The 22,679-nt window shown below is 59.4% G+C and overlaps 2 protein-coding genes across 17 annotated transcripts in view; one reads left to right on the top strand and one right to left on the bottom strand.

Moving 5' to 3' along the window:
• The window catches only part of SMCR8 (SMCR8-C9orf72 complex subunit), an 8,190-nt gene extending 6,660 nt beyond the window's left edge, over nucleotides 1-1,530 (top strand). Inside the window, exon 3 of the mRNA XM_021067988.2 lies at nucleotides 590-1,530. The gene's annotated coding sequence lies outside the window, so the exon portion shown is untranslated. The remainder of the gene's footprint in view (nucleotides 1-589) is intronic.
• Nucleotides 1,393-22,679, bottom strand: SHMT1 (serine hydroxymethyltransferase 1). 16 transcript variants are annotated; one of them, XM_084986410.1, is made up of 16 exons: nucleotides 22,450-22,679; nucleotides 20,859-21,011; nucleotides 20,188-20,352; nucleotides 19,256-19,458; nucleotides 16,744-16,804; nucleotides 11,890-12,004; nucleotides 10,617-10,762; nucleotides 8,994-9,109; nucleotides 8,579-8,739; nucleotides 7,285-7,366; nucleotides 6,855-7,067; nucleotides 5,744-5,860; nucleotides 4,983-5,105; nucleotides 3,551-3,667; nucleotides 2,825-2,935; nucleotides 1,393-2,685 (listed from the first exon to the last, which is right to left on the bottom strand). In XM_084986410.1, the coding sequence occupies exons 6-16, from the start codon at nucleotides 11,983-11,985 to the stop codon at nucleotides 2,513-2,515; spliced, it is 1,455 nt and encodes a 484-aa protein (XP_084842536.1). In that variant the 5' UTR covers nucleotides 11,986-12,004; nucleotides 16,744-16,804; nucleotides 19,256-19,458; nucleotides 20,188-20,352; nucleotides 20,859-21,011; nucleotides 22,450-22,679; the 3' UTR covers nucleotides 1,393-2,512. The 16 variants fall into 16 exon arrangements, 12 of the variants coding, with proteins under 12 accessions (XP_084842536.1, XP_084842538.1, XP_084842537.1 ...); XM_084986412.1 differs by having other exon boundaries at nucleotides 19,256-20,352; nucleotides 20,859-21,394; XM_084986411.1 differs by lacking the exon at nucleotides 19,256-19,458 and having other exon boundaries at nucleotides 20,859-21,394.

Raw genomic sequence — 22,679 nt, 5'->3', positions numbered from 1 at the left:
CGGCTACAGCTCCGATTCAACCCCTAGCCTGGGAACCTCCATGTGGCGCGGGAGCGGCCCAAGAAATGGCAAAAAGACCAAAAAAAAAAAAAAAAAATTCTGGTTAAAATCTGACTGCAGCATGGCGGCTTCAAAGGGTTGCTTCACGCCAAGCATGTTTCTCTTTCAAGGGCTCTTGAGGGTGAACCCCTGGCGATAGGTCAGCAGGAGTCTAAACTCTGAGAGATGCTCTGAGGAGCAGACTATCGGCCTGTGACGATTCCAAGGCCCGGCCACTGAACCCGGGGCTTGTCGGAACTCGACTTCCAGTCCCTTTCCCGCCCCGCTTTGTTCAGGCTGCCCGGGTTAAGGAGCATGGCCCAGGCTCGCAGCCTGTGTGGACACTGTGCCCTTTAGGGCACCAGTGGCTCCGGGGAGCTTGCTCCTCCGGTGGAATCGGGGTCTGAGAGACGGTCTTGCTGTGGTCGCTGCGGTGGCGGAAGTGGCCCACCCAGCCCTCGGCTTCTTAAAAGAGGACATCAGCTCTGTGTGCAGGGGATGACAGATTTCACCCCCAAACAAGTAACAAATCCTATCTCAAAAACTGTAGGAAGGCCCGCAGAGTCCAGCCCGAGTGCCAGGGCTGCTGAGGGTCCCGCACGCGCTCCCGCCAGTGCCGGATGCACGCACCCACCTCCCCGGCCTGACGGCGCCTGGCCCATCAGCTTCTCCACGTGTCCACGACGCTGCTGCCGCCGCCACCTCGTCTGCGCAGGCGGGAGCCCTCGCCGATGGGGATCCATCCGTCCCCAAGCCAGCGTCGGGTGTTACCTCCCATCTCCCCAGAGGCTCAAGAAAGTGCCTTGGTTCCTGCTTTGAGGCAAACCAGCTCGCTTCCTGGCTTCTCCCTCATACTGTGATAGAAACTGACCCCACTGGAGTCTTAGAGATGCTCTTACCAGCCTGCAGAAAAGGAGAGCAGCACACCCGCCGCTGGTCGGAAGCAAGACCAGTCTCAGCCAAGCTTGGAGCCCAGGGGCCGCCCTGGTTCCCCCACCCCCGAGAGCACCGACCCGACCGGATCTGGCCTCACCTGTTCAGCGGGAAGCAGCGAGGCAGGGTGGTGGCTGCAGGCTGCGCTGTAGCTTGGGGGGCGCCCCTTTGTCTCCCTGGGGAGAGCCGAGGCCCTGAGGGTGAGGCCGAGCAGCACAAGGACTGCCCAGGACAGCTGCCGCCGTGGAGGCTACACGGAGCAGCGGAGTGTGAGGGGCCAAGCATCCTTTTGTGAAAAGCCGTTGTGTCACTGCACGTTCCCTGTCGTGTGTGTGGGGTCCCACCAGGCCAGCTGGCTCCCGGTGGGGCCGCCCCGAGTTTAACCAGAGTCATGCCAGACAAATAGTATGAGAAGCGTACTTTTTAAAAAATTAATTTATTTCAGTTGAGATATTTTTGAAATATAAAAATTGGTTGTATTTTTAAAGCTATCATTCTTGTAGATCCGTGGTTAAAAATTTGACTGTGCTCATTAAAAATGGTCATCTATGTTTTGCACTTGCGATTTGTGAAAAATAAAGCGTCCGTGGGAAGGTGGCATCTGGTTTCCTGATGACGGGACAGGGCGGGGGAGGCAGGCGCTCCTCTGCCCCGGGTCGGGGGAGGGACCAGGTCCCCGGTGCCGCGAGTCGGAGCCCAATGGGCGGCACCTGAACAGACGTGTCTAACTTGCAGCTCTGACGGGAGCGCCGCAGGAGCGTCGGACACTCCCCTCGGCGGCAGCCGTCCTCCTAGGGCGGGCGGCCCGCCGGGGAGCAGGGCACAATGGCCAGAACTCGGGTCTCCTCTTCTCCTCTTTTTGGCTGCACCTAAGTTCCTGGGCCAGGGAGGGAACCCGAGCTGCTGCAGGAGTTATGCTGGGTCCCTAACCCGCTGAGCCACAGAGGAACTCCCGCCTTGGATGTTCCTTTTGCTTTTTTTTTTTTTTTTTCGGTCTTTTTAGGGGTGCGCCTGAGGGATATGAAAGTTCCCAGGCTGGAGATAAAATCAGAGATGCAGCTGCCAGCCACAGCCGCGCCTGCGACCTGCACCACAGCTCATGGCGATGTCGGATCCTTAACCAACTGAGCGAGGCCAGGGATCGAACCTGCATCCGCATGGGTACTAGTCGGGCTCTTTACCACTGAGCCACAGCGGGGACTCCAGACTTGGGTGTTTCTTATCTTAAGCCCAAGGACTTTTAAGAGCAGAGAGGAAAATTGGCATCTTCCTCATAGCCCTGCCCTACACCAACGGAGAAAGTAATGGCTAAATGGCGAAATCGTAGTTTATTTTTGCAGAATAACTCTCTATGTAGCTGTGAGACACTGAGGTTGAAGTTTAAACTCCTTGGTAGCTTGTCCCAGAATTACTGACACCGAGCTTCTAACAGATGTTAGCTTGTGAGGAAGGCAACATAGCAAAGTCCAGAGAGACGCCCTGGGAGGCACAGGGAAGCCATCGGGCCGGGCTGGGGCCAAGGGCGGGCTGGCGGGCGCGCCTAGAAGTCGGGCAGGCCGGGCAGCGGGAAGAGGGCGGCGAAGCTCTCCACCTCCGCCCTGAGCGCCGCCACGGCCCGCTGGTGCTCCCCGGCCCCCGCCAGCGTCTCCGTGAACTCCTTCAGGGTGGCCTTCGCACCCACGGCGTCCTGGATCTGCAGGGTCAGCTCTATCCCTGCGCCGGCAAGAGACAGGTGAGTGTCGCTGCCGCCGCTGCCCCGCATGCTCCCAGCTCGGCCCACGCCCACCGCCAAGGGGGGCCCGCCTGCATCCTAACCCCCTGGTCAGCCCGCCAGCCCCGCGTCTGCCCTCACCTCTGTGAATAAACCGGGCCACTTCTTGGAAATCTTCTTCCAAGAGTCCTCGGGACGTCAGTGCCGGGGTCCCCAGGCGCAGCCCGCTGGGCCGCAGGGCGCTCTTGTCACCTTTAAGAGGGACAGGCTCTGACCCTGGGCCGCACGTCTCCGCGCGGAGCGCCCTGACTGGACAGGGACACGTGGGCCAGAGGAGCAGAGCCGCAGACACTGGCTGGAGGGGACAGCTGGTCTCAGGCTGGAGCTGGAAGCAGGGGTGCAGGGGCCGGGGTGTCACGGCCACTCGACTTTAAACAGCATGGAAGTCCCCTCTGAGACACGGTCCTTGGCCCAAATGGAGGCTGGCATCTGTCTGGGTTTGAGGTGCATCACCCACATCTCAGGCCCTGGCCTCGCTCTCCCTCTTGTCCTGGTCGAAGCCCCGGCCTCGTCCCGGCCAGCACAGCGCGTCTCTGGTGGCCGTCCCCAGAGCCAAGTCACGGTGAGCCAGGAGGAGCGCGGTTAGCAGAGGACCTGCACTCACCTGGGAGCTCGCGCTGTGGCACAGCAGGATCGATGGCGTCTTGGGACTAGTGGGACACAGGTTCCATCCCTGGCCTGGCACAGTGGGTTAAGAATCTGGCGCAGCTTAGGTCGAGACTGTGCCTCAGATCTGATCCCTGGCCCGGGAACTCCATGTGCCTCGGGGCGGCCAAAAAAAAAAAAAAAAAAAAAAAAGGCACTCACCTGGGCAGGTGTTCTTGTTGCAGGCAATGTTACAGGCTTCCAGCACCTTCTCGGCCCTGCCGCCGTCCGTGCCTTTGGATCGGAGGTCCACGAGGATCAGATGGTTGTCAGAGCCACCTGGAACAGGGCGGTGTGAGGCCGCAGACGGCGCCCCGGGCCCGAGCAGAGGGATGGGGGAGAGGCTGGAGGGGACCCCATGTGCCTGCTCGAGACCCCCTGCCCCAGGGCCTCCGGGTGAACTGAGAAGGGCCCTGGGCCTGTGGAGGGGCTGAGGGAGAGGCTGGCCCGGGCGCCCGAGTCTTTGTCCCAAAGCGCCAGGTGCCGGGCAGCACCTGGAGGCCTGTTGGGATAACGGCACCATTTGGGGTGTCCCATGTGTCCTGAATCGGTCTCTGCGGCTGCGTCTAAGGAGGCGTTGGAGAAGCAGGCAGTGGGCGCCCTCTGGCCGGCCACGGGGCAGCCGCCGTGTTGCTGGAGCGCAGACGTTGCCTGCACATCGCACCTCCCGTCCCCGGTCCTGCTCTGGACCCAGGGCCCCCTCAGCGGCCACGCGGCCTCAGGCAGGCAGTGGGACCTTTGGGAGCCTCAGCCGCCCACAGGCGACCAGTAATTGGCAAGGCCATCTCGAGGTTTGGAGGAGGGCATGAAGCACCTGGGCCAGAGCCAGGCACAAGGCGGGGATCTGCCATCACCTGCCCCGCCGCCTGCTCAGAGCAGAGAGGACCTGTTGGGGGGACCAGCCTGGGAGCTCAGGAATGGGGGCGGTCGGAGCAGGCCGGATGCCCAGAGCCAGAGGGAGCTGGCCTACGTCCACGATGCGCGCCCACTCCCCAGACCAGCATCGCCCGGAGCTGGTCAGAGACACAGGCCCCACCGACCCGCGGGTCAGAGCCGGGCAGCGCCTGTGGACCCAAGAAACTTGTTTGTGACCATGGAGGTCCCGGTCCACCTGGGGCTTTCTTGCCGAAGATGTGGAGGACGTAGAGGAAGCAAACAAAAGAGGTGGCACAAAGCGGGGCAGAGGTGGACGCAGGGCTGCTGAGGGTTGGGGGCGCCTGGGACCCAAGAAGGGCAGCGGGCACGTGTTTGCAGGCCACCACAGAGATGCGGCCAGGCAGCCCTGCTGGCAGCCAGAGAGGACAAGCGTGCTGACCAGGAACAAGCAGCTGGGTGCAGACGCCCCAGGATGGCGAGGCCAAGGCCCCCCCTTTGCCCCCCCGCCAGCCCCCAGCAGTGTGATGGCCGGTGCCCAGCCCCTCTGGGAGCCTCGGGCTCCTTTCAGAAAACCGCCTGGAGGACCAGGGGTCTCCCGCGGGGATGGCAACTGTGACACATCTGTGGCTCTGCTGAGGATGCCTCGAGCACACGAGGGGCCGGGGCCCCACCACTCCCGATGGGACGGGGACAGTCCTCCGGGCCTGGCCTGTCCTACCTGTGACTACCTTGTAGCCCAGCCCCATCAAGGTCTTGGCCAGGGCTCTGCAGTTGGCCACCACCTGGCACTGGTAGACTCTGAACTCCGGGGTCATGGCCTGCTTCAGAGCCACCGCGACCCCTGCCAGGGAGAGACAGGTGTCAGGGACAGACTGGGATCAGAGAAACGCTGGCCTCCCCTCAGCCTTCTGGCCTCGCAGTGTCACCGAGGGGGGCGGCCCATGCCTCCCAAGACGACCTGTTTTAACCCCACAGTGACCCAGCCAACCCTCCAGACCCCCTCTCTTCTGAGGTACCCCCTGCCTGGCACAAGGTTTCCTGCTGGTGAGGTTGCCCCGCAGAGCTGTTCCCAGGAAGACGGATTTCACTGCCTTTTTAGGCTCCACCCGTGAGCGCAGCCTCACCGTCAAGGCTGAGGGTCAGAGGCAGGTGCCCCCCGCCCCCCGAGGAGGTGAGGGGCGGGGGAGCCCACCGCCCTGCTCACATACACTCCCTTGGCTGTGGCTTCATCTGTCGTCAAGCCCCTTCCCCCATGGTTTCTCAGGGGGTCTGACACGGGGCCTGGGCCGACTCAGTGAAGTGGCCGTCCCCCTGCGCCCGCGGATACCATGCACTGCTCGCCTTCTCCCTCCCGACAGCAGGGAAGGCCCAGCGCATGCATGGGGGGGCGGGCAAGCGGGGGTGGGGGAGTCGGTCCTGGGGGGAGCCACCCAACCGTGCGGGAACCCCAGGGCTCAGGGCTGGGCGGGCCCTGGTTACCGGCAATGGCGTGGTTGTGGGGGCCCCCCTGCAGCCCTGGGAACACAGCGGAGTTGATGAGTGACTCCAGGTTGTACCGCGTCTCTCTGCCCGTCTTGGGGTCCACGCTGCGCACTCCTGGATCACGGAAGAAACAGCGTTGGGAACACTGGTCTCAGTCGCAGTCTGACCTCCAGGCCAAGAGGCAAGACAGAGGCCAGGGCGCTGAGGACCAGAGAGGGTGCCTGCTCCTGGGCGGGGGTGGGGGGCCACCCCGGGGGGGATGAAAGGAGTGTCACAGATAGGACAGCGGGGGCGTCCTTCCTCAAGGGAGTGCCCCAGAGAGCAGCCTTCCAAGGGGGCACCCTCGCAGAGGGCGAGGCTCATCTGGCCAGAATCCGGGAAGAAGCCTCCTTCCTGAGCCAAGCTGCGCCCTAACTTTTGGGTGAGAGTAACGCCAAGGGCTGCTCTGGACACATCCCGAGGGCATTCGTTCCGCCCTCATAGCAGCCGCCCAAAGGGATGGGGGCAGTTACCATGGTCCCTGCTCTGGAGGGGAGGAAATGAGGAACAGAGAGGCCGCACAACCAGCCTGGGATCACACAGCACATCCCGCAGCGCCAGGACGGCTCTGGCTGGCCCGGTCAAACACACATCACCGACACAGAGCCGGGAAAACAATCGTGTCCCAAGCAGGTGCAAAGGTGTGAGGGAGGGCCTCACGGGAGCCCGGCAGCGGGCGGAGAGAAATGCGCATCCCAACGGGACAGCCACACGGGCTCCAGGACTGGGACACGCTTCTCAGAGGACAAGCTGCTTTATCCATCAGCACCCTACGGCTCGACTACGGTGAGTCTTTCTTGGGGAGAAACATGCTGCCGTAAGCTCACCGAGACGACGCTGCCCCCCGAGGCCCCCGTCGCCCCCGCGCCTGCTTCTCACCAGGGGGAATTGAGCCACAGGACGCTGGCCGCCAGCACGTTCCCCTTCCCCAGGACCCGACGGCGGTGTTGAGGGTTCCGGGCGCTCCCTCCCCTGAAGCCTGAGGCCGCCCCTCCTGCGGGCCCGTAGGGGAGTCTCCCTCCCCCCAGCGGGAGCCCTGAGGAGAGGGACCCGTCCCGGCGCCGCGCACCCTTCCGGTAGAAGATCATGCCGGCTCGGCAGCCCCGCAGCGTCTTGTGCGTGGTGGTGGACACCACGTGGCAGTGCTCGAAGGGGGAGGGCACCACGCCGGCCGCCACCAGCCCGCTGATGTGCGCCATGTCGGCCATGAGGTAGGCCCCGTTGTCGTCGGCGATCCTGCGCAGCCGGGCGTAGTCCAGGTTCCGGGAGTAGCAGCTGGTCCCTGGGCCGGCCGAGGCGACAGAGTCAGGTCCGCGGGGAGCGGCCCCCCGGCTGTTCCCGCCCCCACCCAGCCAGGGCTCGCCACGTCCAGAGCTTGCGGACTGGCCCGCAGGGACCAACGGGGGCTTGTCTGGACGCGCAGGGCGCGAGGATGGGCGGGGACAGGGTCCCGTCTGGTCGGCAAGAGGCCCGGGGCCGCCTCCCGCCCGGCCGCCCACCTGCGATGATCAGCTTCGGGTGGAAGAGGCGAGCGTTCTCCTCCAGCCGGTCGTAGTTGATGTAGCCCGTGTCCGGGTCCACCTGGCAAGGCCGGGCAGAGGGCGGCTCGGGCGGCTTCCGAAGCCCCGTCCCCACCCGAACTCCGCCAGCGGCCCCGAGGAAGAGGCCTTCCTCCACCGGCACAAAGCGGGGCTCCACCTGCCCCGAAAACAGACAGTCCGGCTCGCTAATGCCCGGGGCGCTCTTTCGTAACACGGCACGGAGCAAAACGCCCGAGGCAGCCGGCCTCGCTGCGGCCAGACGCGAGCCAGTGGCTCCTCCACCGCCGTCCTCGCCGCAGTGAAAGAAACTAGAAAAGCGGCTTCTGTGTGCCAAGGGCACAAACAGAGCCTTGGGAAACGAGTGTCCTGTGCAGACCCCACCGTCAAGGTCAGCACTGGCCACTGGGGGTACCTGCGCCTGGAAACGCCCAGGCGTCCCAGGGGAAGAAACCAGCGGCCACTTGCACACAGAGCACATCGTGGCAACCAGGACGGCGACAGAGCCGCAGAACAGGGCATGCAACAGAGGGATGCCCAGAGGGAACGCTGGCTGGATTTTCTTAAAAGAAAAAACTATGTCTCTGAAATACCGCCAGGGATAAAGGGTCAAGCTGCATGGCGGCCAGGGCCCGTGGAACGCGTGACAAGAACCACTCAGGAGACGGTTCCTGGGCACGAAGCGGACGCACCCCGTGCACGAGGGCACCACCAGCTAGGATGCCCGTCGTCTCCATGGGGGAAGCCGTCTCCATGAGCCCACGGATCCTCCACGCGTTTTTGGACCAAACTGTCTATGATGACGAGGGCCGGTCCCTGCTGGCCGTAGGCTGACACTGGCTGAGGACAGGGCTATGCAGGAAGTGGGGCGCAGACGCCAGCTGCTCACCCAACAGCCACTATGACAGGCGAGGTGGCCGGGCAGCGCTGGCTCTGACAGCTGTGCACAGATGGCGGGGCTGCTGGCATTCCAGCCCGAGCCAGGGCGGCAGCTGCTGGCCTGCGGGGTCCCGGGCAGGGCTGCTCGGTCTAGACCAGCCAGCCCCCTGCTGCAGCGGAAACTCCTGGGCAGCTGCCTCCCCATCCATCTCCCTCAGCTCAGCCCCTAGAGCTGCGTCCCTGAGGGTCCCCAGGTCGGGGAGGGGACAGTGAAGGGGATGCTTCCTGAGCCACCCCAGGAACCAAACTGCTGGTCCTGGGGGCGCCAGCACTGAGGTCCCCCACGCGCGCGGTAGGGCTGTGGACGCGCGCTTACCTTGTAGGGCATGGACTCGAAAAAGATGGACGTGGCCGAGATTTTCTTCTTCTCCGTCATGAACCCGTGGGTCAGGTGGCCCCCATCGGGCAGGTCCAGGCCCATGATGCGGCCGTGGGGTTCCACCAGGGCGGTGTACACCGCGAAGTTCGCAGGGGAGCCTGGGGCGGGCAGACCAGAGAAGGCGCCACTGCTCTGCCCATGAGGCCGTTGACCAGGAGTGGCCAGAGCAGGCCTAGCCCCCAGCTGCCCCCACAGCAGACCCCTTGAGTAACTGGAGGGGGCATTCAGGGACGGGGCTGCCCGGAGGTGGGTGGACAGCCCAGGCGATGCAGGAGGAGCTTGGCCCTGCTGCTTAAGCTATCGCTAAGGGCAGTCGCCCCGGGGGCTCCGCGCAGAGCCCATCGTGGGTTACCTGAGTAGGGCTGGACGTTGACGCCCCAGCACTGGGGGTCCAGGCCGTAGACCTGCAGCGCTCGCCTCTGGCAGAGGAGCTCCAGCTCGTCAATGAACTCGGTCCCGCCGTAGTACCTGCAGGAGGCAGCACACGTGGGCCGCCAGCCCGACCCTGCGCTTAGGACGGAGGCGAGCTCCAGGTGGGACCAAGGTAAACTTTGGCCCTGGGGGAGCCGCGGGGCTGGACCGCCCCATCTGCTCTGCTCCATGGATGGACCGTGAGGGCATGGCCACTGCACCAGTGAGGCAAGCCACGCAGTGACCCCTTCCTATAAGGTGCCCAGCGGTCAGTTCACAGGGACAGGGGTGCAATGGTGCTTGCCAGGGGCTGGGGAGGGGGCAAGAGAGTTGCTGGGGCTTTTTTTGCATTTCTTTTTTTTTTGTCATTTCTTGGGCCACTTCCGCGACAGACGGAGGTTCCCAGGCTAGGGGTCTAATTGGAGCTGTAGCCGCTGGCCTGTGCCACAGCCACAGCAACCCGGGATCTGACTTGCATCTGCGACCCACACCACAGCTCACGGCAACACTGGATCCTTAACCCACTGAGCGAGGCCAGGGATCGAACCTGCAACCTCATGGCTCCCGTCGGACTCGTTAACCACTGCGCCACAATGGGAACTCCTTTTTTTGCATTTCTAATAAAACTTTAATTTTTGTTTAATAGTCAAAATTTATCCCAATCCAGAAGAAATATTTTTAACGCCGAGGCCTTGTGGTCACAAAAAGCTTTTAACATTTTAAGTTAGGTGTGTATGTATTTTTTGAAGGTAGCAAAAAAACACCTGACGTAACAGCGGCCATCTTTGCCATCTTTAAGCCCACAGTTCTGCGATGTTACATTGACGAGTGCATTCTCACTGCTGCCTAACTGATCTCCAGAACTTCACTTGCATCTTGCAAAACTGAAACTCGGACTTCCCACTGTGGCTCCGTGGTAACAAACCTGAGCAGGATCCATAAGGATGCAGGTTCCACCCCTGGCCTTGCTCAGTGGGTTAAGGATCCAGCGTTGCCGTGAGCTGTGGTGTAGGTCAAGGACGTGGCTCGGCTCCCACATTGCTGTGGCTGCGGTGTAGGCCAGTGGCTGTAGCTCCGATTCAATCCCTAGCCTGGGAGCCTCCATATGCCGCAGGCTCAGCTCTAAAAAGCGAAGAAAAAAAAAAAGAACGGAAAAGAAAAAGAAAACAGAAACTCTTGGCTCCACTGAACAACTCCCCTCCCCCAACTCTCCCTTCCGTTTTGCTGACTCCAGGGACCTCGAAGAACTGGAATCAGAGTATTTGTCTTTCCGGAGAGTTCCGTTCGTTTGGCCTAGTGCCCCTGGCGCCTCCGTCAGGACTGCCTTCTTCTTCGAGGCCCGAGGACCTTCTGCTGCAGGGAGCGGCCGCAGCTTGTTTATCCCTTCGCCCGTCAGTGGACGGCCGGGTGGCTCTCGCCCTCTGTCTGCCGTCGACAGCACGGCCGCAGACAGAAGGCCTGGAGACCGAGAACCCGGCTGCTTTCTGAAATCCCCGCATTTTAGACTCCGATTCAGCGCCTCCCTTCACGACGTCAGAGGCGGCTCTGCACCCCCTTCACGCACCTCTGGCCTGGGTACCCCTCGGAGTACTTGTTATTCAAGCAGGAGCCCAGGGCCTCCAGGACAGCTCGGCTGGCGAAGTTCTCCGAGGCAATGAGCTCCAGTCCCACCCGCTGCCGGTGGCTCTCCTTCTTGATGATGTTGTAAACCTGATGAGCGGAACACAGGCGCTGAGCAACCCCGAGGTTTTCGCCTCGCACGAGCTCAGATTCGAGCGACGACCGAGCACAGAGAAGAGACGCTGCTGCTGAGTCCCGCTCCGTCCTCAGCAGCCGAGCAGAGCGGGCACCCACGGCGCCCAAGGGCCGGAGGAGGCCTCTCAAGGATTTTAGCATCTGGGAAGGAACTCAGAGCATGAATTAAGAAAAACAGAACCACCAAAGAGAAGGACGACCTTTAAAACCTGGATCCTGGAGTTCCCGTCATGGCGCAGTGGTTCACGAATCCGACTAGGAACCGTGGGGTTGTGGGTTTGATCCCTGGCCTCGCTCAGTGGGTTAAGGATCCGGCCTTGCCGTGAGCTGTGGTGTGGGTCGAAGATGTGGCTCGGATCTGGCGTGGCCGTGGCTGTGGCGGAGGCTGGTGGCTACCGCTCCGAGTAGACCCCTGGCCTGGGAACCTCCATATGCTGCAGAAGCGGCCCTCGAAAAGGCAAAAAGACAAAAACAAAACAAAACAAAAACCTGGATCCTGCCGAATTTTAACTCCCACACCATCTAGTTACTTTCCTCCCTTCCTCTCACCAAGTTTCCCTTCCTGAACTTTGCTCCTTGCTCCTCCTCCTTAAAATACAAGACGCTTGGACAAATTCAGAGACAGCAAATGGACCGGCGGTTGCCTAGAGCTGAGAGTTTGGGGGATGGATGGGCATGACTGCTGATGGGTTTGAGGTTTCACGTTGGAAGGACTGAAATGTTCTAGAAGCGCTTGTGAGGACATGAAAAACCCCTGAACTGTGTATTTCAAATGGGTTGCTTGTAGTCCCTTCTCTCAGGCGTAAAGTTGTTATAAAAATACATGAATAAAAAAGGCTTCTGGAAACACTCCTCGGAAGGGTGAGGAGAGGGTCAGATTTCGGGGACCCCAGCCTCTCCCCCTTTCCCGCGCCGCCGGCTCAGTGCTGTGCACTTTGCAAGCTCAGACATTTAAGTTCACCCTCGAAGGACTCGCAGCCGCTTGGTCAGCCCCTCACCCCGGCCCACAAGGCTGGCCTGAGAACGGCTGCTTTGCGATGAGAAGCAGAGCTCAGAACACCCGAGAAGCCCCGCAGCCTCACCTCCAGGTCACTGTCCTTCAGGGGCTGCACCAGCATCTTGTCATGGGAGGACCACAGGTCAGCATCCCAGGGGGCCCCGCTGTCGGGAGTCGCCATCGCACCGCTTCCGTGTCGCCTAGCAACGGGAAAACGTCCCACGTTAAACTCAGTCACCGCGCACGGCCACCTGTCCGTTCCCGCAGCGCCAGGTCACTCGCTGTGGGCCTTGCCCTCGGAACCGCTTGGAGGCCCAGGGCTCCGCTGCAGGAACACCCGTGGGACTGCCTGCCGGCTCCCTGCGCGTCAAGACAACGGGCCCCTCGCCCCAGCCTCGGGGAGCCCGGCGCCCCCGCTTCCCAGCCCAGCCAGGCTCCTCGAAGGCAAGGGCTCAGGGTCACTCTAAGGTCCACGGTAGCCGGCACAGGCACGGGGAAGCTACCATTCGCCAGGGAAACAACGACCTGCTGGCTTGCGTCTGACCCCTTTCCATTTTCCAAGTTATGAAAACGAGGCTCAGAAGAGAAGCAGCTTAGCTGAGGGCTGCATGGACTGGGACCCCAACACACGAGGCCCCCAGCCGGAGGCACACATCTGTCATCTCTAAAGTGTGGTGGCCTCGAAAGGTGGGGTTTTTTTCTTTTTGTGGCCACACCTGCGGCCTATGGAAGTCCCGGGCCAGGGGTTGAATCGGAGCTGGATCTGCAACCCACGCCACGGCTGGCAGCCACACCAGATCCTCAACCCACTGAGTGAGGCTAGGGATCAAACCCGCATCCTTGCAGAGACGAGTCCGGTGCTTAACCCACTGAGCCACCCTGGGAACCCCATGCACGTTTCTCAAAACCGTTTCCACAGAGGAGTCCGAGCTCAGACGGTTCCAGCACCGGACCGCCTCTAACCGACAACGGCAGCACTTCAGTACTTTCCACGAACTGGCTCAGTTTCCATCGCAGACGTGCTCCCTTGAGGGTGGCTTTTCCAGGCCCTCCCCCGTGGGGACCCAGGGGCGACCAGCGGGCGGGGCCTCCGTGGGGCTCCCGGGGGACGAGCAGGAGTCAGAGCAAGCGCTCCGGGCAGATGGATAAGGAGGGCGGTGCCGCGCGGGCAAGAGCTGGGGCCGGGCTCGCCCAGACACCCAGGCCAAGGGTCTCTGCCCTAAGACCCCGTGACTTCCTGGGCGGTGGCAGTGCCTCTTACTCCAACGAGGCAACGCCGGGGCTCGCGGGTGGGGGCTGGTCACCAGAAAGGCCAGGCCTGAGAAGAAGCTTGGGGTTTTCGCACGCCACACCCTCCCCCGATCCTCGTGGGGGGGCTGGAACTGTAGCTAATGACCCCTCGTGCCTCTCTGAGGGGCCCCCACACAGTCCCAGCAGCACGGGGACTATTCCACACTGGGTGATGCACCCCAACCCCAACAGAAGCCCCCCAGACCTTGCCCTGCCCCCCACCTGGCGGCTCGTCTGTGTCCTCTGTCACCTCCTTTAATAAACCTAAGTGTCCCCTGAGCTCTGGGAGCCGCTGCAGTGGAGGCTCGAAGCCAAGAAGGGGGTCCTGGGGACCTCGGATTTGTAGCCAGGTCAGACAGAAGCGGTGGGTCACCCGGGGACCCCATACTGGCATCTGAAGCAGGGGAGCTGTCTGGTGGGACTGGACACTAGCAATAACTCTGCTTCGCGTCAGAACTGGATTGTAGGGCACCCAGCCGGTTTCACAGGATTGCTGGAGGAGGGAACCTGGCAGCTGGCGGGGGGAAGTGCCCTGCGTGGCGGTCAAGAGAGGGAAGGGGAAGCAGCAGGAGGCTCGCAGTCCCTGGACGGGCATGTGCGGCACAACGTGCTAGACGATCTGTCCATTAAGCAGCACCGCCTGCTGGTCCCAGACCTGAGCTGTCCTCCTTACTCTCCGGAGAGCCAGTGAAAAGGAGCCGCCAGTCACCTTCGACCAGGAAACTCCTAGCTGGGGCTTTCCAAGCGGCTGCTATTTTTTCTTTTTTTTTTTTTTTCTGTCTTTTTAGGGCCGCACCTGAGGCATATGGAGGTTCCCAGGCTAGGGGTCAATTGGAGCTGTAACCACCGGCCTCCACCGCAGCCACAGCAACGCAGGATCCGAGCCGTGTCTGGGACCTACCCCACAGCTCATGGCAACGCCGGGTCCTTAACCCACCGAGCAAGGCCAGGGATCAAACCCGAGTCCTCATGGATGCTAGTCGGGGTTGTTAACCGCTGAGCCCCGACGGGAACTGCGGTGGCTGCTACCGTAACACAGCACAACTGGATTAGAAACAGGCCCCTCCAGCAAAACACAGAGCAGCAGTGACTGCTGGCACTTCAGGGCCACGAATGCTTCTGCGGCGGGAACAGCACCGGCCACTGTGCCGCGGCCTCGTCCACATTCTGCTGGGGGAGGAGAGACGTGAATGTGGTTTGGGCACCCTGCCCGTGGCTTCCCCGAACTGAAAAACGGCTTCACATGTGCCCTCGGCAGGTGGCACACCACAGAAAAAGCACAAGAGATAAAACCAGCCCTCTGGTCCTGGAATCTCCAAACAAAAGCTTCTTTTAAATACTGACTGTTCAAGGTTAAAAAGGATCCAAAGGTGACAAGCAACACGCAGCAGCTCTTTCTCAACCACCAAATAACTAAAGTCCATCTGGACCTTCTCCCCCCACCCCCCGCGCCCCCGCCTCCGCGACAGCAGATCCGCAGGCTGAGAGGCCCTCTGCTCAGGAAAAACCCAAGTCTGCCCCCACCTGTGTTCTCACTCAGCCCAACCACCTGCCGCTCTTCGTCTCCACCGCAAACCCCTTCCTTACCTAGGATGCCAACTCTGAGTCAGTCCCTTCTTACCCCGGGCGAGGGCTGTCTGTGTGGCCGGCTGCCCCTCCTAGGCTAGCTGCGACCCTTTCTACCCTGGATCCAGTCACCACTCAGATCAAGTCACCTCGGATGGAGTGCTTAGTCCACAACCTTCTCAAATCCATACCCAACTTCAGTTACACTTAAGCTTTCTTATAAAACCCCAAAGTAGTCTGAATGCTTTACTCAAAGACTGCAAGATTCTTTGACTTGTGTCAATAAAACCAATGGTATCTATTACAGATATAACCTATTAGGTCCGGGGGCATTCTAAATTACAGTAAGAAGGGCAAAGATGGCGTTCCTGTCGTGACGCAGGGGAAATGAAACTGACTAGCAACCATGAGGATGCAGGTTCGATCCCTGGCCTCGCTCAGTGGGTTAAGGATCTGGCGTTGCTGTGAACCGTGGTGTAGGTTGCAGACTTGGCAGAGGATGCGGCCCTAAAAAGAGGAAAAAAAGAAAGGAAGGAAGGGAGGGAGGGAGGCAAAGATCCTGAAAGTGATGGTTAATTTCTGCATTGGCCCGACAGGGCTTGGGGATGCCTGGATAGCTGGCAGGTAAGACGCCAATCCTGAAACTGTCTTTTTTTTTTTTTTAAGATCATCATTTTTAGATACCGCTGTACCTAGGGAAGACATACTTAGCATCTTCAAGTCAGAGGTTAGCTGGAAAACACCGTCAATTTCTCTCACTTGAAACCAAAACAAGCTGATATACGTGCATGAGACACATTCACGCTGTTGTGCAACCACCCCCACCACCCCCCGAGCGTCCTCATCTCCCCAGACTGAAACCCTGTCCAGTAAACACACTCCATCCTCCCCTCTTCCAGCCTCGGGGAACAACCATTCTAGTTCCTATGAGTCTGACTATTTCAGGTATCTCATGACACAAGCGGGAACGGCCAGGAGTCTCCTGAGGGAACTGCAGTTTGTCTTACACACAGATCTGGTTCTTCTCTACTTTGTGGAGCAGGAACCAGGCTCAGAAGCTAAGTGGTCATGTAACTGTGAGAGCCATAATTTGAACTCAGGTTTACCTTTCCTTCTAAAGCCCTTCCTTTTCCGTAACACTGGACCCAAAAAAGCACAATCGCCCACCTCCAGTGCATGTTCCTTCAAGTAAAATAGTTATTAGTCCGTAAGAACCTGAACTGGTGGATCCAGTCCGCCAACCTTGCCTGACTGAGGCACACGTATGCGCTGGCCTCAGCTAACCAAGGGTCGCTCCGCTTCCCGGACCTCGACGCACAGGGCCCCAGGCCGAGAACCCCGGGTAACGCCTGTCTCCAAGGCCAGGGTGAGGGACAGAGGAGGCCCGGTCCCGCAGGGTGTGCTCCCCTCTCTGGGCCTCACCTTCCTCGTCTGCGAAATGGGCTTCAGGACAGCACTCGACCGCAGCTTGGCCGTGAGGACACTGTAACGAAGTGACTCCCCGCACCGAAACCCAAAATGCTCAGCGAGGAACGCGGCCGCCCGCCTGCACCGCGGGGACCAGGGCTGCGCTCCCAGGCGCCAGCAAGGCGCTCCGCACTCACCCGATCCCACTTCTCGGAGCCACAGGGAGGCAGAGCCCGGGACACCGCACCGCCAGGTCCTGTGGGCGACGCGGGAGTCTGGACCCGCCGCCCAGCGCTCGCCGCCACGTGACCCGCGCGCGAGGCCAGGACCCGAACCTGGCGCGCACCACTCCGGCCCGGCCCCGCCCGGGGGAGCGCCAATCAGGACGCGCGTTTCGGCGAGCCCCGCCCCCGGGGCGTCCAATCAGAGCACGGAACGGGCGAGCCCGCCCCCCGGAGGCGCCCGCACTACTGGCTGCTGCGGGGCGGTGGGCGGGCTGGACTCCGCCCAGCGCTGCCTGGTGGCGCACCTGCTCACCTGGGCCAGAGGACCTGCGGCTGGGGCTGCAGGCCAGGGGGCCAGGGGCCAGGGGCCAGGAGGCGGGGGTTTCGGGGAAGACGGAGGCTTGGGGCTGAGTTCTGTTGCTTGTACTTAACTTTTGCATTGTCCTACTTACAGGTTAGCTCAGTGGTCATTTAAATAAGTCAAACGTGGGTTCCAACGCCGACTTTATTGCCCTGCAACACACAGAATGTTAGACCTGTCATTTCGCTTTGTGAATGTCATATTTCTCATTTTTGAATTGGAGCCGATTATATCTATCTGGCAGGGCGGTTTAAGAGGATTCAGAGACATATCTAAAATGCTCAGGGATGGAGTTCCCTGGTAGCCAAGTGGGTTACGGACCTGGCATTGTCACTGCTGTGGCTCAGATTCCATCCCTGGCCCAGGAACTTCCACATGCCGGGCCAGATCCAAAATAATAATAATAAATACAATGTTTTATACTGTGCCTGACATATAATAAGGCTCAATCAATGTCAGCCACTGTTAAGACAATAACACTGCAGGTGGGCTGTATAGGGAAAGAGCCGACAAAGCTTTGACAGGATCCTGCCTTTGGACTCCTCTGTTGTCCGTGTTGTTGGATTTTAGCAAGAATCCCGCTAAGTCAGTTGAAAGCTATTCTCCCTATCTGATCGGATGCCTCATCCTCTACCAGGCTCAGGGGTGTCTAATCAGCCTGGCCTGGTTGCTTTAGCCAGGACTCCCTGACTCCTGATGTTTCCTATGGTAATTTTTCCATCCGCCAACCCCACTCTGCTCCTTGGCTATAAATCCCACCGCCCCTGCTGTATTCAGAGTTGAGCCCAGTCTCTCTCCAACTGCAAGATTCCGCAGCAGTCCTTACAGCTGTTGAAATAGTCCCTGCCCCCAACCCTGAATTTAGAACAGCAAGCGGCAGGTTGTAAGGACAAGCACAGACTTAAAACAAGGGGCTGGGAGTTCCCGTTGTGGCTCAGCAGTGAACGAACATGACTAGGATCCATGAGGACACAGGTTCGATCCCTGGCCTCACTCAGTGGGTCAGGGATCTGGCTTTGCTGTGAGCTGTGGTGTAGGTCGTCGATGCGGCCTGGATCTGGCATTGTTGTGGCTGTGGTGTAGACCTGTGGCTACAGCACCAATTCCACCCCTAGCCTGGGAACCTCCGAGTACCAAGGGTGCAGCCCTAAAAAAAAGACCAAAAAAAAAAAAAAAGAAAAAGAATGACGCAGGGAGTTCCCACTGCGGTGCAGTCACTTAAGGATCCAGCTTCGCCACAGCTGTGGTGTAGCTGATTCGATCCCTGGCAAGAGTGTGGCAATAACAATAATAATAATGTCACAGCCTTTAAGGATACAACAAAATTGATGAAAGCCAATTAAGCCCAAGGTGGCAGAGAGTTGGCCCACCAGTACACCTGAGCCTCATCATACGCTCACTGTAATACACTCGCTATATGACACCCACAGGTGCCCTAGCAGGTCTGAGGCTAACCACAAAAAGTGGGCAGGGGCCCGATTCCTGGAAATCCCCGCCCCGTCCGCCAAATAGTTACCCAGCCCATAAGAACTAACAACCACACCACCCGGGGCCAGCCTCACCTTCTCTCACTTCGCTGTGACTCGTCCTTGAATTCTTTCCTGCCAAGGAACCTCACTGGGCGGCCCGACCCAGGAACTCGCCCAAGGTCTGGGGCCTGAGCATCCTCCCTCTCACCTGTTCTCCTGCAACACTCTGATCACCTCACAGGTAATCTCCCCAATCATCAGGTAAAATTAGGATGAATTACACGTGTGATAAATGGTACCAGGTGAGTCCTCTCAGTTTTTACGTATCTCACGAGCCCCTGTGAAGGAGATCAGCGGGATTGGTGGCATCGCGGCAGCACTAGGACATAAGTTCGATCCCCAGCCCAGCACAGTGGGTAAAAGGATCCGATGTTGCTGCACCTGTGGCTGGTGACTGACCGCTGGCCTGGGGACTCCATATGCCACGAGGCAGCCAAAATAGGGGAGGAAAAAAAAGGGCGGGGAGAGCCTGTGTTAAAGGAGAATGTGCGTGGCTGTGTAAGGGCTGCTTTCCTTGCTGGGTTTTAGGCTGCCCCTGAGCTGAGGCAGGAGGAAGTTCCTGGGCCAGGGATCAAACTTGTCCCACAGCAGTGACCCAAGCCACAGCAGTGACAAGGCCGGATCCTTAACTCGCTGAGCCACCAGGGAACCCCTCGTTTCTGTCTTTGCCGTCTCGTAAGGGATGGCCTGTGATGCGTGTCACGTTCTAGTTTAGAGAGTTTTCTTTGTTACCTTGGTGGAGTTTCTGGGCTGGGAGGAGGTGTTTTTTGTTTTTTGTTTTTTTGTTTTTTAGGGTTGCACTGGCAGCATATGGAGGTTCCCAAGCTAGGAGTCCAACTGCAGCTGCAGCTGCCAGCCTACACCACAGCCACAGCAACGCGGGATCTAAGCCATGTCTACACCACAGCTCACGGCAACGCCGGATCCTCGACCCACTGAACAAGGCCAGGGATCAAACTCTCATTCTCACGGATCCTGTTGGGATCGTTAAGCACTGAGCCATGAAGGGAACTCCCAGGAGGTTGTGCTTTTAGTTCCATTTCCCCAAGAAGATGAATCACTAGGTTCACTCACGGATGAAGATGTTGAGACTCAGACAACCCACAGTCACGGCTGGTGGGATGGAGACCGGATTCCAAGTCGGGCGTGTCTCAGGAGCCCGGCCGGGTGCACGGCCCTGGGCGGAAACGCCGGGCCGCCCTGGAGCCTGGCGCTCCATTGTCGGGGCGGAGGAAGTGCCATCTGATGATGTCGGGGCTGGGGCGGTGTGGGAGGATCTCAGACGGCAAACACGGGGGCAGAGACATGGCCTTAGCTTTGTTTGACGCCGACTTCAGGTTAAGGCTCGCCTCGCTGAGGGTTTGGAGCTGGGCCTCAGTCAGCCGCAGCCTCCTCCACTGCTCCGGGCGCTGGGTCTAAGTCCAAGGGTTCCGCGCTGCCCGGGCGTGGGCGGGTGAGGGGCCTGTGCCCACTTCTGCACATGTCCCTGGCATCCCTGGCACAGCCATGGCCTTGGGCCCGGAGGTGTTCAGCCGTGTCCATTCTGCACCCTCCCACCACCCTGCTGGGCTTTGTGATGCCCATCTCCCTGTGCCCTCCTCGGTGCCCCACCAGGCTGTGTCAGCACACGGGACTGCCTTTCCCAGCACAGCCCTCTCCACTCCCAGGCTGGCCAGAGCCACCTGGGGTCTCTACGTGTCCCTCCCCGGCCCGGCCAGCCCTGCAGCGCAGGAAGCAGAGCCCTTCCAGGAGAATGGGCGTCCGGCTCCTTCCCCTCCAGACCACCTCCTGCTCCTCCTAAAAATCTCTGATTTTATTTACTTTTTGGCCACACGCACAGCATGTGGAAGTTCCTGGGCCAGGGACTGAGCCGAGGCCACAGAAGTGACCTGAGCCACAGCAGATACAACACCAGATCCTTCCCTGCTAAGCCTTCAGGGAAACCCCAGAGTCTCTCATTTTAGAGCCTTGGGCGGGGCGGGGTGGGTGGGAAGCCATCGGCTCACCTGGTTCCTTTCCTTGAACCTCAAGGAAAGGAAGGCCCTGTCACCCCGGGGCCCCTCCTCTACCACTCAGACCATCTGTTCTGTGAAGAGCTTCCGAGCGGCTCCACTCTCAGGGACCAACACCTTTCTTCTCTCTGCCTGTTGCTCTGCCACCTCTTCCTGCCACTGTAGAGGAAGGGGGAGATGGAGCTGCAGCCAATACGGGGTGAGGAGGCTGAAATACTCCCTGGCCCACGGCTGCTATGCTCCCCACGTGAACACATGTGGGGGGCGGATGCTAACCCATTAGAAGAGGCACACGGGTCAGGGGCAGATGAGGCCGGCAAACCAGTTGGTTGATTCTGCCACAAAGGCACGCAGAGGTATGCGAAGTGAATGTGCTGGGCAGCCCTGAGTAAGTCGCTCGACCTCTCTGAGCTCTTCTCGAGTCCACTTTGGGCCCTGCTCACTCATCCTCTGCCTTCCTCCAGGTGTTGGGCTCTCCAGACACACCATCCACGGCCTTCGTTCTCCCCCACATTCCCCGGGACCAGCTCGTCCACTCCCAGGCCGAGCTGACCCTCTGGGGGAAGTGTCACAGAGAGGGGAGAAGGAGAGACAAATCCTGGGGCGGGGGTGGGGTGGCAGAGAAGAGACCCACTGACTCTGCCCGAGGGGGACAAGGAACCTGCCTGAGCGAGGGTCACAGCCGCCTCACGGCTCCGATTTCTCCAGGGAGGGCGGGAGCAGGGAGGTGGACAGACAGCTGGAGCCCCGTCCGCTCTGTCATCCCTGCCATCAGGCTGCCTCTGCCTCTGCCTCTCTTTCTTCCCTAGTCAGCAACACTTGAAGAAAAAAGAAAAAAAAAGGAACTTGAAACGCCACTGTTATCACTTCCTGTGTTGCCGTGTAAAAGTGTGCTAAAGATACAAAGCAGACACCCTCTTCCAGGCGGATGACAGACTGGACTTAACCTTCCCAGATAAACAACCAGGAAACTGGGCAAAACTTCTCCAAGAGGGGTTCCTGTGGGGGCACAGCAGAAATGCACCCAGCCAGGAACCATGAGGTTGTGGGTTTGATCCCTGGCCTCGCTCAGTGGGTTAAGGATCCAGCGTTGGCATGAGCTGTGGTGTCGGTCACAGACGCATTGCTGTGGCTGTGGTGCAGGCCAGCAGCTGTTGTTCCAATCCAACCCCTAGCCTGGGAACATCCATATGCTGCGATCCTAAAAAGCAAAAAAAAAAAAAAAAAAAAAATCAGCAAAACAAACAAAAACAACCTTATCCAAGAGCTCCTTTCAGACTTGACACGAGCAGCACAGGGCCCAGACTTGTGAGGAAGGGGAGGGCAACCCAGATTTATTTGTTTATTTATTTATTTTTTATTTTATTTATTTATTTATTTTTGTCTTTTTGCCATTTCTTGGGCCGCTCCCGCAGCATATGGAGGTTCCCAGGCTAGGGGTCAAATCAGAGCTGCAGCCACCGGCCCACACCAGAGCCACAGCAACGCAGGATCCGAGCCGCATCTGCAACCTACAGCACAGCTCTCAGCAACGCCAGATCGTCAACCCACTGCGCAAGGGCAGGGACCGAACCCGCAACCTCATGGTTCCTAGTCAGATTCGTTAACCACTGCGCCACGACGGGAACTCCCCATATTTACTTTATTCGAGACTGTTAAGAGGATGAAGAGGTAAAGCTACTCAGCGGGAGAACATATTTGCAAACCGTGTGTCTGAAAAGTATTCACATCAAGATTACATAAAATTCAACAGGAGGAGTGCCCGTCGTGGCTCAGCGGAGGCGAATCCGACTAGGAACAATGAGATGGAGAGTTCCATCCCTGGCGCTCCGTGGGTTAACAATCCGGAGTTGCTGCGAACTGTGGTGTAGGTCGCAGATGCGGCTTGGATCCTGCATTGCTGTGTCTGTGGCGTAGGCTGTCAGGTGTAGCTCTGATTCAACCCCTAGCCTGGGACCCTCCATAGGCCACAGGTGCAGCCCTAAAAAGCAAAAAAAAAAAAAAGGGGGGGGGGACTGATAGATACAAAGAAGCAACTAGTGAGAAGAGGGAAGGGTAGGGAGTTAAGAGATACAACCTGCTATGTATAAAATACATCAGCTGCAAGGATATATTGTACAGCACAGGAATATAACCAGTATTTTATAATAACTGTAAGTGCAGTAAAACCTGTAAAAATCGTGGATCACTCCCAGGTACCTCGAAACCTGCAACATTGTATGTCCACTGAAGCTCACTTGAAAGGGTCCTTCTTACCTTAGGTCTCAGCCACGTCAGCACACACCTCGTCTCTTTCCATACTGAGGGGAGAATGTTCCCCTTCTTGCTTAAAGGCAGCCCCGCCGGTCTCCCCCCTGGCACGTCCCCACTGCCGGTGCCACGGTGCCTGCACCTTCGGACAGTTATTCAGCAGAACAGGGGTCCCTTGAGCACAAGCTCTGCAACGCTGCCGCAGCTGATCTGATAACAGACGGGGCAACTCGGCC

This window comes from Sus scrofa, chromosome 12 (genome assembly GCF_054392235.1).
Source record: "Sus scrofa isolate SSC_HxYL_T2T_F1_AM1 chromosome 12, Sscrofa_HxYL_maternal_Yorkshire_Landrace_v2.0, whole genome shotgun sequence".
NCBI lineage: Eukaryota > Metazoa > Chordata > Mammalia > Artiodactyla > Suidae > Sus > Sus scrofa.
Note: the sequence above shows the minus strand (reverse complement) of the source record. Positions and strands in the feature narration are given on the sequence as shown.